The sequence below is a fragment of the Oncorhynchus nerka genome, linkage group LG2 (assembly GCF_034236695.1).
Source record: "Oncorhynchus nerka isolate Pitt River linkage group LG2, Oner_Uvic_2.0, whole genome shotgun sequence".
Taxonomy (NCBI): Eukaryota; Metazoa; Chordata; class Actinopteri; order Salmoniformes; family Salmonidae; genus Oncorhynchus; species Oncorhynchus nerka.
In genome coordinates this window covers 20,899,812-20,912,827 of record NC_088397.1, presented here as the reverse complement: position 1 = coordinate 20,912,827, position 13,016 = coordinate 20,899,812, and the positions used below count along the sequence as shown (strand labels likewise).

Here is a 13,016-nt window from a genome sequence, read left to right as displayed (position 1 = left end):
TGATAACAAGACATTTGCGGAGTGGATGAAAAACGAGTTTTAATGACTCCAACCTATGTTTATGTAAACTTCCGACTTCAACTGTACTTCTTGAAGTTGTAGATATCCATAAGAACAGGAAACATTTCTACTTTACTAAACTGTCAGATTCTAGAATAGGCTACGTAAAACAAACTTTCTATTTTGTTTCTGTGTTACTATGTAGAGAATAATTGAGCTGGAAGGACATGAAATGACCCGCAGTCTTGTTTTTGTGGACGAGGTTGGGTTCAATCTGGCCAAAGACAGGAGACGTGGACGCAATCTCATTGGACACCGAGTCACAACTGCCACACCAAGCCAACGTGGGGGCAATATTACAATGTGTGCTGCCATTTCTGGGAATGGTGTGAGCACACATATTCCACACATTGGGCCCTATAACAGCCAACTTCTCCTGTCCTTCCTAAATACACTTTACAGAGATCTAATACCAGAACACCAAAGAGGTTTAGTTAGACCAGATTTGACAAATGATGTAATTGTGTGGGATGTCAGCTTCCACCGAACCAACATCGTTAGGGAATGGTTTGCTGGGCGTGAACCATTAACAATGGAGTCCCTTCCATCATCCTCCCCAATCCTGAATCCGATAGAAGAGGTTTTTTCAGCATGGAGGTGGAAAGAATATGACTGTCGGGCACAAGATCAGATGTCTCTGTTAGATGCCGTGAATGCTGCTTGTGAGGACATGACAGGCGATCACTGCAGGGGATGGTTGCTCCACGCAAGGAGATCCCCCTGGTGCATCTCAAGGGAAAACATCAGATGTGATGTTGACGAACGTCTCTGGCCAGACCAACAAGAGTGACAGGATGTTATTTTACAGATCCACCGCAGGGTTTTTCATTGATGCAGGTTTTTTTTCATGGGATGTCATTTTGTGGTACATTTTCTGTTCACTAAAACTGACTCTACATGTAAGAAGTATGTAAACATTGACATGCAAATGTGAATTTTCTGTTAACATGTAAAACATTGCAACTGTACAAAAATAATGGGACTGTATACATACAAATGTGCCATCCACTTTGACCTACTGTTGAAATCGGTTACTAAAAAGCTCAGTGTGATGCACAATAGCATTCAGCTAGACACTGACATTCTGGTATAGTGCAGTCAGTGTCAACAAAAATGTATAACACAACTGACATTTGTAATATAACAAACATTTCCAGGGTTGACTGACATGGTGAAAAAACATCTAAACATTTTTGACCAGTACGGCTCACACGATGACACAAAAACGTTTCAGTTTGGTGGCATTGGCCAATTTACTGACACAATAAACTAGGTTTTGAAGCATGAATTAGGAGCATGAATGTTTTGGGTGAGTTACTACATTTTGCAGACATGCAATAGAGTCGGGATGTCCCATAAAACAGTTGTGACAATTACACTTACAGTTTAGAGAACGTTCAGACTGTGTCAAAAAATTAGCCAAAGCGATTGAGGAAAACTGTAATAGAACGTAGCAGATGGAGTTAAACTGTCTTCATAACTGTAATAGAACGTAGCAGATGGAGTTAAACTGTCTTCATAACTGTAATAGAACGTAGCAGATGGAGTTAAACTGTCTTCATAACTGTAATAGAACGTAGCAGATGGAGTTAAACTGTCTTCATAACTGTAATAGAACGTAGCAGATGGAGTTAAACTGTCTTCATAACTGTAATAGAACGTAGCAGATGGAGTTAAACTGTCTTCATAACTGTAATAGAACGTAGCAGATGGAGTTAAACTGTCTTCATAACTGTAATAGAACGTAGCAGATGGAATTAAACTGTCTTCATAACTGTAATAGAACGTAGCAGATGGAATAAAACTGTCTTCAGAACTGTACTAGAACGTAGCAGATGGAGTTAAACTGTCTTCATAACTGAAATAGAACGTAGCAGATGGAGATAAACGGTCTTCATAACTGAAATAGAACGTAGCAGATGGAGTTAAACTGTCTTCATAACTGTAATATAACGTAGCAGATGGAGTTAAACTGTCTTCATAACTGTAATATAACGTAGCAGATGGAGTTAAACTGTCTTCATAACTGTAATAGAACGTAGCAGATGGAGTTAAACTGTCTTCATAACTGTAATAGAACGTAGCAGATGGAGTTAAACTGTCTTCATAACTGTAATATAACGTAGCAGATGGAGTTAAACTGTCTTCATAACTGTAATAGAACGTAGCAGATGGAGTTAAACTGTCTTCATAACTGTAATATAACGTAGCAGATGGAGTTAAACTGTCTTCATAACTGTAATAGAACGTAGCAGATGGAATTAAACTGTCTTCATAACTGTAATAGAACGTAGCAGATGGAGTTAAACTGTCTTCATAACTGTAATAGAACGTAGCAGATGGAGTTAAACTGTCTTCATAACTGTAATAGAACGTAGCAGATGGAATTAAACTGTCTTCATAACTGTAATAGAACGTAGCAGATGGAGTTAAATTGTCTTCATAACTGTAATAGAACGTAGCAGATGGAGTTAAACTGTCTTCATAACTGTAATATAATGTAGCAGATGGAGTTAAACTGTCTTCATAACTGTAATATAATGTAGCAGATGGAGTTAAACTGTCTTCATAACTGTAATATAACGTAGCAGATGGAGTTAAACTGTCTTCATAACTGAAATAGAACGTAGCAGATGGAATTAAACTGTCTTCATAACTGTAATAGAACGTAGCAGATGGAATAAAACTGTCTTCAGAACTGTACTAGAACGTAGCAGATGGAGATAAACTGTCTTCATAACTGAAATAGAACATAGCAGATGGAGGAAACGGTCTTCATAACTGAAATAGAACGTAGCAGATGGAGTTAAACTGTCTTCATAGCTGTAATATAACGTAGCAGATGGAGTTAAACTGTCTTCATAACTGTAATAGAACGTAGCAGATGGAGATAAACTGTCTTCATAACTGTAATAGAATGTAGCAGATGGAGTTAAACTGTCTTCATAACTGTAGATATGCACACACACACACACACACACACACGCACACACACACAAGCACACACATACACACACGCACACACAAACGCACACACACACATACACACACGCACACACAAACGCACACATCCCCATCCTGTGCAGGGTGGAAGTTTATGTTGTATTGTTTACATTAAGTGTATTGCAATCATGAAGTCTTTTAAATTACCCTTGAGGACCTCAATACAATAATGTTAATGCTATTTTATTGAAGTTATGCATATCTGATCAGTGTTGCTTTGGATTTATCCGTGTGTGTGTGTGTGTGTGTGTGTGTGTGTGTGTGTGTGTGTGTGTGTGTGTGTGTGTGTGTGTGTGTGTGTGTGTGTGTGTGTGTGTGTGTGTGTGTGTGTGTGTGTGTGTGTGTGTGTGTGTGTGTGTGTGTGTGTGTGTGTGTGTGTGTGTGTTAGGACAGATCCTCCCCTACTAGATGCCTTCATCATGGATAAAGCTCTATTGGACTATGAAGTCTCCATCGATGCCGAGTGTAAACTAGCGACTGTGGGCAAGCCTTTTGCTATAGAGGGTAAGATAGACATAGACACACACAATGTTAGAAAGGTTTTCACTGCTATGGCTAGTCTGAGTGCCAGTCTGTTTGTGCCATCATGCCAACTCATTGTTATTCAGTGTCATGCCAAACATGTTTGACTTGACAATGACAACAAGGAATTTGGCAAGAGAACTAACAGATCTGGGACCAGGCTAGCTATTCACTGTGACAGATGATTTAACTTGTGTGTGTGTTTGTGTGTGTGTGTGTTTGTGTGAGTATGTGTGTGGGTGTGCATGTGTGTGTGTGTGCATGTGTGTGTGTCCAGGGTATGGTATGGGTGTTGCCCAAGGCTCTCCTCTCACTGCCAACGTGTCTGAATTCATCAGTCGCTACAAGTCAGAAGGGTACGGTAGCACACACACACACACACACACACACACACACACAAGCATACAGCATGTGTAGTATTTCAGTAATGAAATGACAGGACCCCACCTGCCTCGACTTCACCTGTCAGATTTGAAGTTGAAACATAGTATTTTTGAGTTCAGGTATAAAGCACTGGGGAACAGTGACATTCTGTGTGATGGCCTCTCATGTTGTTATCACTGCGATTGTTTAGCCCAACGGTATTCGCAAGTTACGGATGTGCATATCACCCTCATTTTCTTCACTATTTCATTGACATGTTTTGTTGATCTGACACTAGTATTAACATGATGTGTTGTTCCAGGTACATGGACATATTACATGAGAAATGGTACAAGGTGGTGCCATGTGGGAAGCGAGTGTTCACTAACACTGAGGTGAGTGTGTGTGTGTGTGTGTGTGTGTGTTGAAGGTCATAGTCGACAGAAGCAACCACCAAACTCTTTCTATATACTGTGGTGTCTGTGTTTGTTGTCTGACCTCTGACTGACCTCTAACTGCCAGACAGACTCCTCATAGATTTAGCTGACAAAATGGTACTCCTTCTTCACAATCACAAACACACACCTGCTTCCCCCATAGTGTTGGTATACAGCCAGCCTAGCCAGAATTCTAGTCCCATATCTCAGCCTCCCGCTGGGACAGAGACAAACAGGACTCGCTTCCAGGCACACACACACACACTCCAATCTACAGACCTGATATATAGCTGCTGGCAAAGACTCTTTTACCTTCCCTCCCCCTTCTAGTCCTTGGCATATGAGATAAAAATCTGTGATGTGTGTGTGTGTGTGTGTGTGTGTGTGTGTGTGTGTGTGTGTGTGTGTGTGTGTGTGTGTGTGTGTGTGTGTGTGTGTGTGTGTGTGTGTGTGTGTGTGTGTGTGTGTGTGTGTGTGTGTGTGTGTGTGTGTGTGTGATGGTGTGTGATGTTGTTTACTACTACAGCCTCTCCCCAGAGAGAGGAAGGCTTAGGGCCATGAGAAACTCTCTGTATCAGAGGGATGATATTCTTCATATTTATGCAGAAGTTAGAATACATAGAGCAGACTTGAGGCAGTTCTACAGAATAACAACATGAGGCAGGACAGAAGTCCACGATCCAAGGTGTACCTCTGGGTCACATGGGGTGGCTCACATTGTGTCGTTCCAGGTGCTTCCAGAGGAAATAGACAGAGAAACGATGGCAGTGTTTTGCCTGATAAGTGTGCTTGTAGTTTCCCATAGAGACCGTGTGTGCGTGCAGCGTGCGGTAATGAGTGTATGTGTGCTATTCGTTCTGGTCAGAAGACTTGTGTCCCTGTAGATCATGGGGATGGAGATGGTTATTACGGGATGGCAGAAAGAGAAGGACATGGTCGTGTTTGAATACTTACTACCTTCTTAAAAGGGGCAATCTGCAGTTGAAACTAAAACGAAGCGCCCTTCCCTGTTTCAGTAAAAAGCTGAGGGAAGGGGCTGGAGAAATCTAACCACTCTCAAATTCATAGACAGCGCTATGGATGCTAGGACTGACCATCCATGATATCAACATTTTCGAGGTTATATAGTGTTTGTTTACATTTACTATGTTTACACACATTTGAGTAAAACAAGCTAATATTTTACAGCCGGCAGCATACCACCCTACAGCATAACACCCAGCATCTCACTGCTGGCTGGCTTCTGAAGCTAACCATGGTTGGTCCCTGGATGGGAGACCAGATGTTGCTGGAAGTGGTGTTGGAGGGCCAGTAGGAGGCACCCTTTCCTCTGGTCTAAAAAAATATCCCAATGCCCCAGGGCAGTGATTGGGGACATTGCCATGTGTAGGGTGCTGTCTATCTGATGGAATGTTAAACGGGTGTCCTGACTCTCTCTCTGTGGTCCACTAAAGATCCCATGGCACTTATCGTAAGAGTATGGGTGTGAAACCTAAATTCCCAATCTGGCCCTCATACCATCATCACCTAATCATCCCCAGTTTCCAATTGGCTCATTCATCCCCCTTCCTCTCCCCTGTAACTATTCCCCAGGTTTTTGCTGTAAATGAGAATGTGTTCTCAGTCAACTTACCTGGTAAAATAAGGGTTAAATAAATAGTGTTTTGACGGGGTACGACAGTTGAACTAAGCTCATGAGGCATTAATTAGTAAGTTATACTCTTCAAGAATCAATCAAATCAAATCAAATGTTATTTGTCACATACACATGGTTAGCAGATGTCAATGCGAGTGTAGCGAAATGGATACATTCTCACCAAAATTGTAGCAACTGCAGATTTCCCCGTTAAGGTCATCATTGATAGGTGGAAGCAACTGGCTCGAGTTTTACTCAGAGCCAGTGATGTGACGATGTCAGGTGACGGAGAAAGTGGAACTACTGGTTCACTCTGCCATCTAGAGGCCACTGTTGGAACCACAGTCAACCTCATACCTTAAGGCAAAATGGGGACTGTGAAGACACATAGACCATTTAATGACTTTTGTATTGTATTTTGCATTTTATTATGTATATGATGTGTGGTTGGGTTACGACTGTTATATGTGGTTGTCTCACTTGGCTATCTTAAGATGAATGCACTAGCTGTGGGTCAGTCTGGATGGGAGCGTCTGCTGAATGACTAAATTGTAATGTAAATGTAGTGCTATGTATGTATATTTACAGTATGCATAATATGTATTTTATTTGTTGTGTTGTGTTTCCTGTTTGGACCCCAGGATGAGTAGTCACTGACTGCCTCAACAGCAGCTAACTACAGAATAATAATAAATACTCTCTCACCCTCTCTCACCCTCTCTCACCCTCTCTCTAACCCTCTCTCACCCTCTCTCACCCTCTCTAACCCTCTCTCTCACCCTCTCTCACCCTCTCTCACCCCTCTCTCACCCTCTCTCACCCTCTCTCTCACCCTCTCTCTCACCCTCTCTCTCACCCTCTCTCACCCTCTCTCTAACCCTCTCTCACCCTCTCTCACCCTCTCTCACCCTCTCTCTAACCCTCTCTCACCCTCTCTCACCCCCTCACCCTCTCTCTCACCCTCTCTCACCCTCTCTCACCCTCTCTCACCCTCTCTCTAACCCTCTCTCACCCTCTCTCACCCTCTCTAACCCTCTCTCTCACCCTCTCTCACCCTCTCTAACCCTCTCTCTCACCCTCTCTCACCCTCTCTCACCCCTCTCACCCTCTCTCCCTCTCTCACCCTCTCTCACCCTCTCTCACCCTCTCTAACCCTCTCTCACCCTCTCTCACCCTCTCTCACCCTCTCTCACCCTCTCTCACCCTCTCTCACCCTCTCTCACCCTCTCTAACCCTCTCTCTCACCCTCTCTCACCCTCTCTCACCCTCTCTCACCCTCTCTCACCCTCTCTCACCCTCTCTCACCCTCTCTAACCCCCTCTCTCACCCTCTCTCACCCCCTCTCACCCTCTCTAACCCTCTCTCACCCTCTCTCACCCTCTCTCTAACCCTCTCTCTAACCCTCTCTCTAACTCTCTCTCACCCTCTCTCACCCTCTCTCTAACCCTCTCTCTAACCCTCTCTCTAACCCTCTCTCACCCTCTCTCACCCTCTCTCACCCTCTCTCTAACCCTCTCTCACCCTCTCTCACCCTCTCTCACCCTCTCTCTAACCCTCTCTTGCACTATATATATCTCTCTCCCTCTTTCTCTCTCTCTCTCTCACACCCTCTCTTATCCTCTATCTCTCCCTCTTTCTGACTCTCTCTCTCTCCCAGAATTTATCGATGGGGATAGATCATTTCTCAGGCCTGTTTGTGATGTTGTGTGTGGGGGTGGTTGGAGCCATTTTTACCTTGGCAGCTGAACACACCTTCTATCACCTAGCCCTGCCCCGGCTACGGCGGTCACACACACTCACCTACTGGTTGCATACCAGCCAGGTATGTTGGTACACCCCCCCCCCCCCCCCACACACACACACACACACACACACACACTCATGAACTAGATCTATAGCAAGCCACCAAGCTTTTAATAGTATCTAAGATAATTAGAATTTCACACTTTTAAAAACATATTATCAAGGTGATCTTACCACCGTGATCTTATCAAGGTGATCTTAACAATGGGATCTTACCACTGTTATCTTAGCAAGGTGGTCTTACCACTGTTATCTTAACAAGGTGATCTTATCAAGGTGATCTTAACAATGGGATCTTACCACTGTTATCTTAGCAAGGTGATCTTACCACTGTTATCTTAACAAGGTGATCTTACCACTGTTATCTTAGCAAGGTGATCTTACCACTGTGATCTTAACAAGGTGATATTATCAAGGTGATCTTTAGTGAGTGAATGTTTTCTCATCTGTGTTGTATCATCTATCTGTTGACAGAAGATCCATCGAGCCCTGAACACCCCTTACAAGGACGTAGGGAAAGAGTTGATTGGCCTGGACCACAAGTAGAGAAACACTGATCAATACTATCTATATTAGAGTAGAGGTTATCAATACTGTCTATATTAGAGTATAGGTTATCAATACTGTCTATATTAGAGTATAGTTTATCAATACTGTCTATACTAGAGTATAGGTTATCAATAATGTCTATATTAGGGCTTAGGTTATCAATACTGTCTATATTAGAGTATAGGTTATCAATACTGTCTATATTAGAGTATAGGTTATCAACACTGTCTATATTAGAGTATAGGTTATCAATACTGTCTATATTAGAGTATAGGTTATTATCAATACTGTCTATATTAGAGTATAGGTTATCAATACTGTCTCTACTAGAGTATAGGTTATCAATACTGTCTATATTAGAGTATAGGTTATCAATACTGTCTCTACTAGAGTATAGGTTATCAATACTGTCTCTACTAGAGTATAGGTTATCAATACTGTCTATATTACAGTATATGCTATCAATGCTATCTATATTATAGTATATGTTATCAATACTATCTATATTACCATATAGGTTATCAAAAATAGTTATATTACATTATAGGTTATCAATACTATATTTATTACAGTGTATGTTATCAATACTGTATATATTACATTATAGGTTATCAATAATATCTATATTGCAATCTGGGTTATCAATACTATCTATATTAGAGTATAGTTTATCAATACTATCCATATTACAGTATAGGTTATCAATACTGTCTATATTACAGTATAGTTTATCAATACTGTCTAAATTACAGTATAGTTTATCAATACTGTCTAAATTACAGTATAGTTTATCAATAATCTCTATATTACCTTATAGGTTATCAAAAATAGTTATATTACATTATAGGTTATCAATACTATATATATAGTGGAGTATAGATTATCAATGCTATCTATATTCGAGTATAGGTTATCAATACTGCCTATATTATAGTATAGGTTATCAATATTGGCAATGTTACAGTAAAGGTCATCAATACTGTCAATAGTACCGTATATATTATCAATACTATCTATTCTACAGTATAGATAATCAATCATTTCTAAATTACACTATATGTTATCAATACTCTCTATATTAAATGATAGGTTACCAATACTCTATATTGCGTTATAGGTTGTCAATACTATCTATATTACAGTATAGGTTATCAATACTGTCTATATTACAGTATTGGTTATCAATACTATCTATATTAGAGTATAGTTTATAAATACTATATTACAGTATAGGTTATCAATATTGTCAATATTACCTTTCTTTCTCTCTCTCTCTCTCACTCTCCCCCCCTCCCTCTCCCTCTCTCCCCCCATCTCTCTCTCCCCCAGTCCCTCCCCTTGTGTCTCTGACAGCTGCAGCCTCCACAGACACCAGCAGCCTCGCCCTCCTCCTCCCCCGTCTTCCCCCCTGCCTGCCCCCCCTCCTCCTCAGCCCTCCTCTCCTGCCCGGGACATCAAGGAGAACAAGAGGGTCCACTTTGATCTGGAGAGTCTACACAGCTACCGTCTACACACACACACCGCCTCGTTCTGGGGACGTCCTGGCATGGTGGGGCGACACGGCCTGGGAGGTACACACTCACTCTAACACACACATTTGTTTTACCGTCCTTGTGGGGACCAAAACATTTATTCCAATTCAAAATCCTATTTTCCCTAACCCCTAATCCTTACCCTAAACACCTAACCCTAAAACTCAACCTAACCCTATCTCTTAATCCTAGTTCTAACTCTATACCTAACCACTAAGCCTAAAATACACGTTTTCCCTGTGGGGATCAGCGAAATGTCCCCAGAATTTTCCTTGTTTCACTATCCTTTAGTAGAACTTCTGGGACCCACAAGGATTGTAAAACCAAACCACACACACACTTTACAAGCTTTATTTGAATCCTCAAATCACATTCCCTTCAATGAGATTCAGAGAAAAGGTCACAAAGTTTCTGTCTTCCCCTGTCTGTTCCAGGGTGTCTGGGTGGTTTATCTCCTCCTCAGGTTAGCCTGCATGCTAACGGTGGCCCAGCATCGGCCCTGGCCTCCCCCGGCCTGGCCCTGCCTCCTCTGGGGAACCCAGGCAACCAGGCCTTCCTATGGGAGGGAGAGCTCCAGGAGGTCCAGGGGAGGATCGAGAAGTTCACAGCCCAGCTGAGAGACGCCGTGGCCAGGAGGGCCGAGATACAGACCTGCCTGGAGAACCATAAAATGAACCAGAGCACAGCTACTGCTGTCAAACTGGAGAAAGACAAGGTTGGCCAGTCACAAAGCCTGGAGAGAGTGAGAACCAACGCAGAGAAAGATAGAACCAAGGAAGAGAGAGAGGGGATCAACCAGGAGAAAGGGAGGAGTGGCAGATCAAACCTCTGTTGCAGCCTGGACAGAGACAGAGACAGAGACAGGACAAGCAGGGACAGTTCCACTATGAGACAAACAGCCAGACAGGACACAGACAGGGACAGACTGTTACACCAATCAGAAACTGAGAGAGACCGAGATGACCAATCAAAAAGCCTGGACAGAAATGGGAGCAGCCAATCACATGCCTCCAACATTCTGCAGACAGGGAGGAACAGCCAATCAGAAGCTCTGACCATCCTACAGAGGAGGAGAGAGATCCAATCAAAAACCTCCACCAGCCTGGACAGAGAGACAACCAACCAATCAGGTGCTGTCAATACACTGCAGGGAGAAAGAACTGTCCACTCACGTAACTCCACCAGTCTGGAGAGAGGAAGAGCCAGGCAATCAGGTGCAGTGAAAGACCAGGAGAGGGGGAGAACTGTCCAAACACGGACAGGGGCTGGTCTGGACAGACTGAGAGCTAGCCAATCCAGTGCCGGCACTGGGAATCTGGTTAGAGAACGTCCCGCCCCCATGGACACCCAGAAGAGTTTGTGTTAGTCGTTTGATTGGTTATTTATTAGAACACAAAAGACCAATTAGAGGGCTGGAAAATAATCAAACAGGTCCAAATGATGATGAGTTTTAAAAAACAATGACAGAGATGTGGCACTGGTCCATTTGCCTCCGATGTCAACGGCTGCTGTCTGTTAACAAAATGTCTGATCAGAACTTTACCCATCTACTGTTTGTCTCCACTAGGTGTGTTTCCTTTTTGTTTCTAACTACTAATAGCTCTCTCTCTTCATCTCGTACCCCTGGGTTGTGTTCACTAGGAACCAAACAGAAGCAAACAGAACAAAACGGGAAGGGACCTACCTGATTTTGTCCAATAGAATCTCTCGTTTTTGTTGCAGAAGGTTTTTCTGTTTGGAGCGAATGGTTTCCGTTGCAATGGTTTGTGACTACTGTATACACCCCAGGTCTGTAGTCAGTTCTGAGTGGGTCATTCAAGGTACACATGGGGCTCCTAAATGTTCAATCAAGTGCTATTTCCGCCCGACCGGGTAAGAATCGGCCATCCCAGAGGGAAACTACATGTGTCCACTGTCATTGTCCTGACTGATCCTCTATAAGGACCTTGAGTTGGTTTGATACTATGCAGTTGAATTGAATTTTCTTGAATGGAATTTGTATGTTGGATGTCATGGTGGTGTCAAATGTATGTAACAAAAGTCGAACCTGGAAGTGGATGAAAAAGGTGGACGTGGAAATAGAGAAGGCGGTTGTATTTGAGCCTATCGCAGGTGTTTTAGAAGAGATGCAGGTTGCTAGGTTACCTGTAGAGGACTGAGGAGTGTTGTAGATATGTTGTTCTGGTGTTGATGGGCCGTGTTCGGTGTCCCATAATGCTGCCTATAACAACAGCTATATTCTCACACACAACAGAATTGTATCTGCATATTATTGGGACTCGTATCATGTTGTTGTATATCATTTCCATATTTTTAAATTAAACATTTATATACTGGTTTTAATGCAATGAATGACCACAGACTGTAATGACAGTCTATACCACAAGGTGGTGCCTGGATCTCTCTCTCTCTCTCTCTCTCTCTCTCTCTCACACTCTCTCACACACACACACACACACAACCTACTCAACTAAGCAACTGAAACATTCTTTCATGGATGAGAAGGAAAATATTATAATATTTCACTGTCATAGTAATAACAATTTTCATTTTGTCTTTCCCTCAATTCTGTGATATTTAGCAACACAGAGATGCCCCCCCCCCAACACATACACACAATCACCCAGTTATAGTAATTTGCTGTGAAATTAAAAGACAAACCTCTCATCGTTAATCCACCCAAAATCACACGCTCTGATTACATGATCCTGACGAGCAATTAGAACACTGCTGCGCATCACTCGTATGAATCAAATCTCAGATTTATCTGAGTGTGTGTGTGTGAGTGTGTGTGTGTCACAGGGAACAAAATGAGGTCAGACAACAGTTGTATCTAAATGTATGGATGTTATACATCTGACATATTGACATATTTACTCAGGCATACGGAGCAGAGGTAGGGGAATATATATGCACACACACGGTCCTCATTCCCAGTGACTCTGGTCTGTGTGAAGCCTGCAGGATATTTTAGTCTTAGTCACGCATGTTAGAACACACACACATTAACCCACGCATCCTAAAATACATCTTTCTGCATCACTGTTTGTTGTTCTCTCTTTCTCCATCTCCGTCCCTTCATATCTCTGTGAGAAGTGAGACAGTACGAGA

The 13,016-nt window shown here is 42.5% G+C and overlaps 1 protein-coding gene across 1 annotated transcript in view; it reads left to right on the top strand.

Annotated features, from left to right (window-relative positions):
* LOC115124890 (glutamate receptor ionotropic, NMDA 3B-like) overlaps positions 1-12,241 on the top strand; it is a 180,960-nt gene extending 168,719 nt beyond the window's left edge. Inside the window, 7 exon segments of the mRNA XM_065024483.1 lie at positions 3,452-3,567; positions 3,863-3,941; positions 4,271-4,343; positions 7,679-7,843; positions 8,299-8,366; positions 9,703-9,944; positions 10,340-12,241. Coding sequence (XP_064880555.1) covers positions 3,452-3,567; positions 3,863-3,941; positions 4,271-4,343; positions 7,679-7,843; positions 8,299-8,366; positions 9,703-9,944; positions 10,340-11,271 — 1,675 coding nt within the window. The 3' untranslated portion in view covers positions 11,272-12,241.
* The last annotated feature ends 775 nt before the right edge of the window (positions 12,242-13,016 follow it).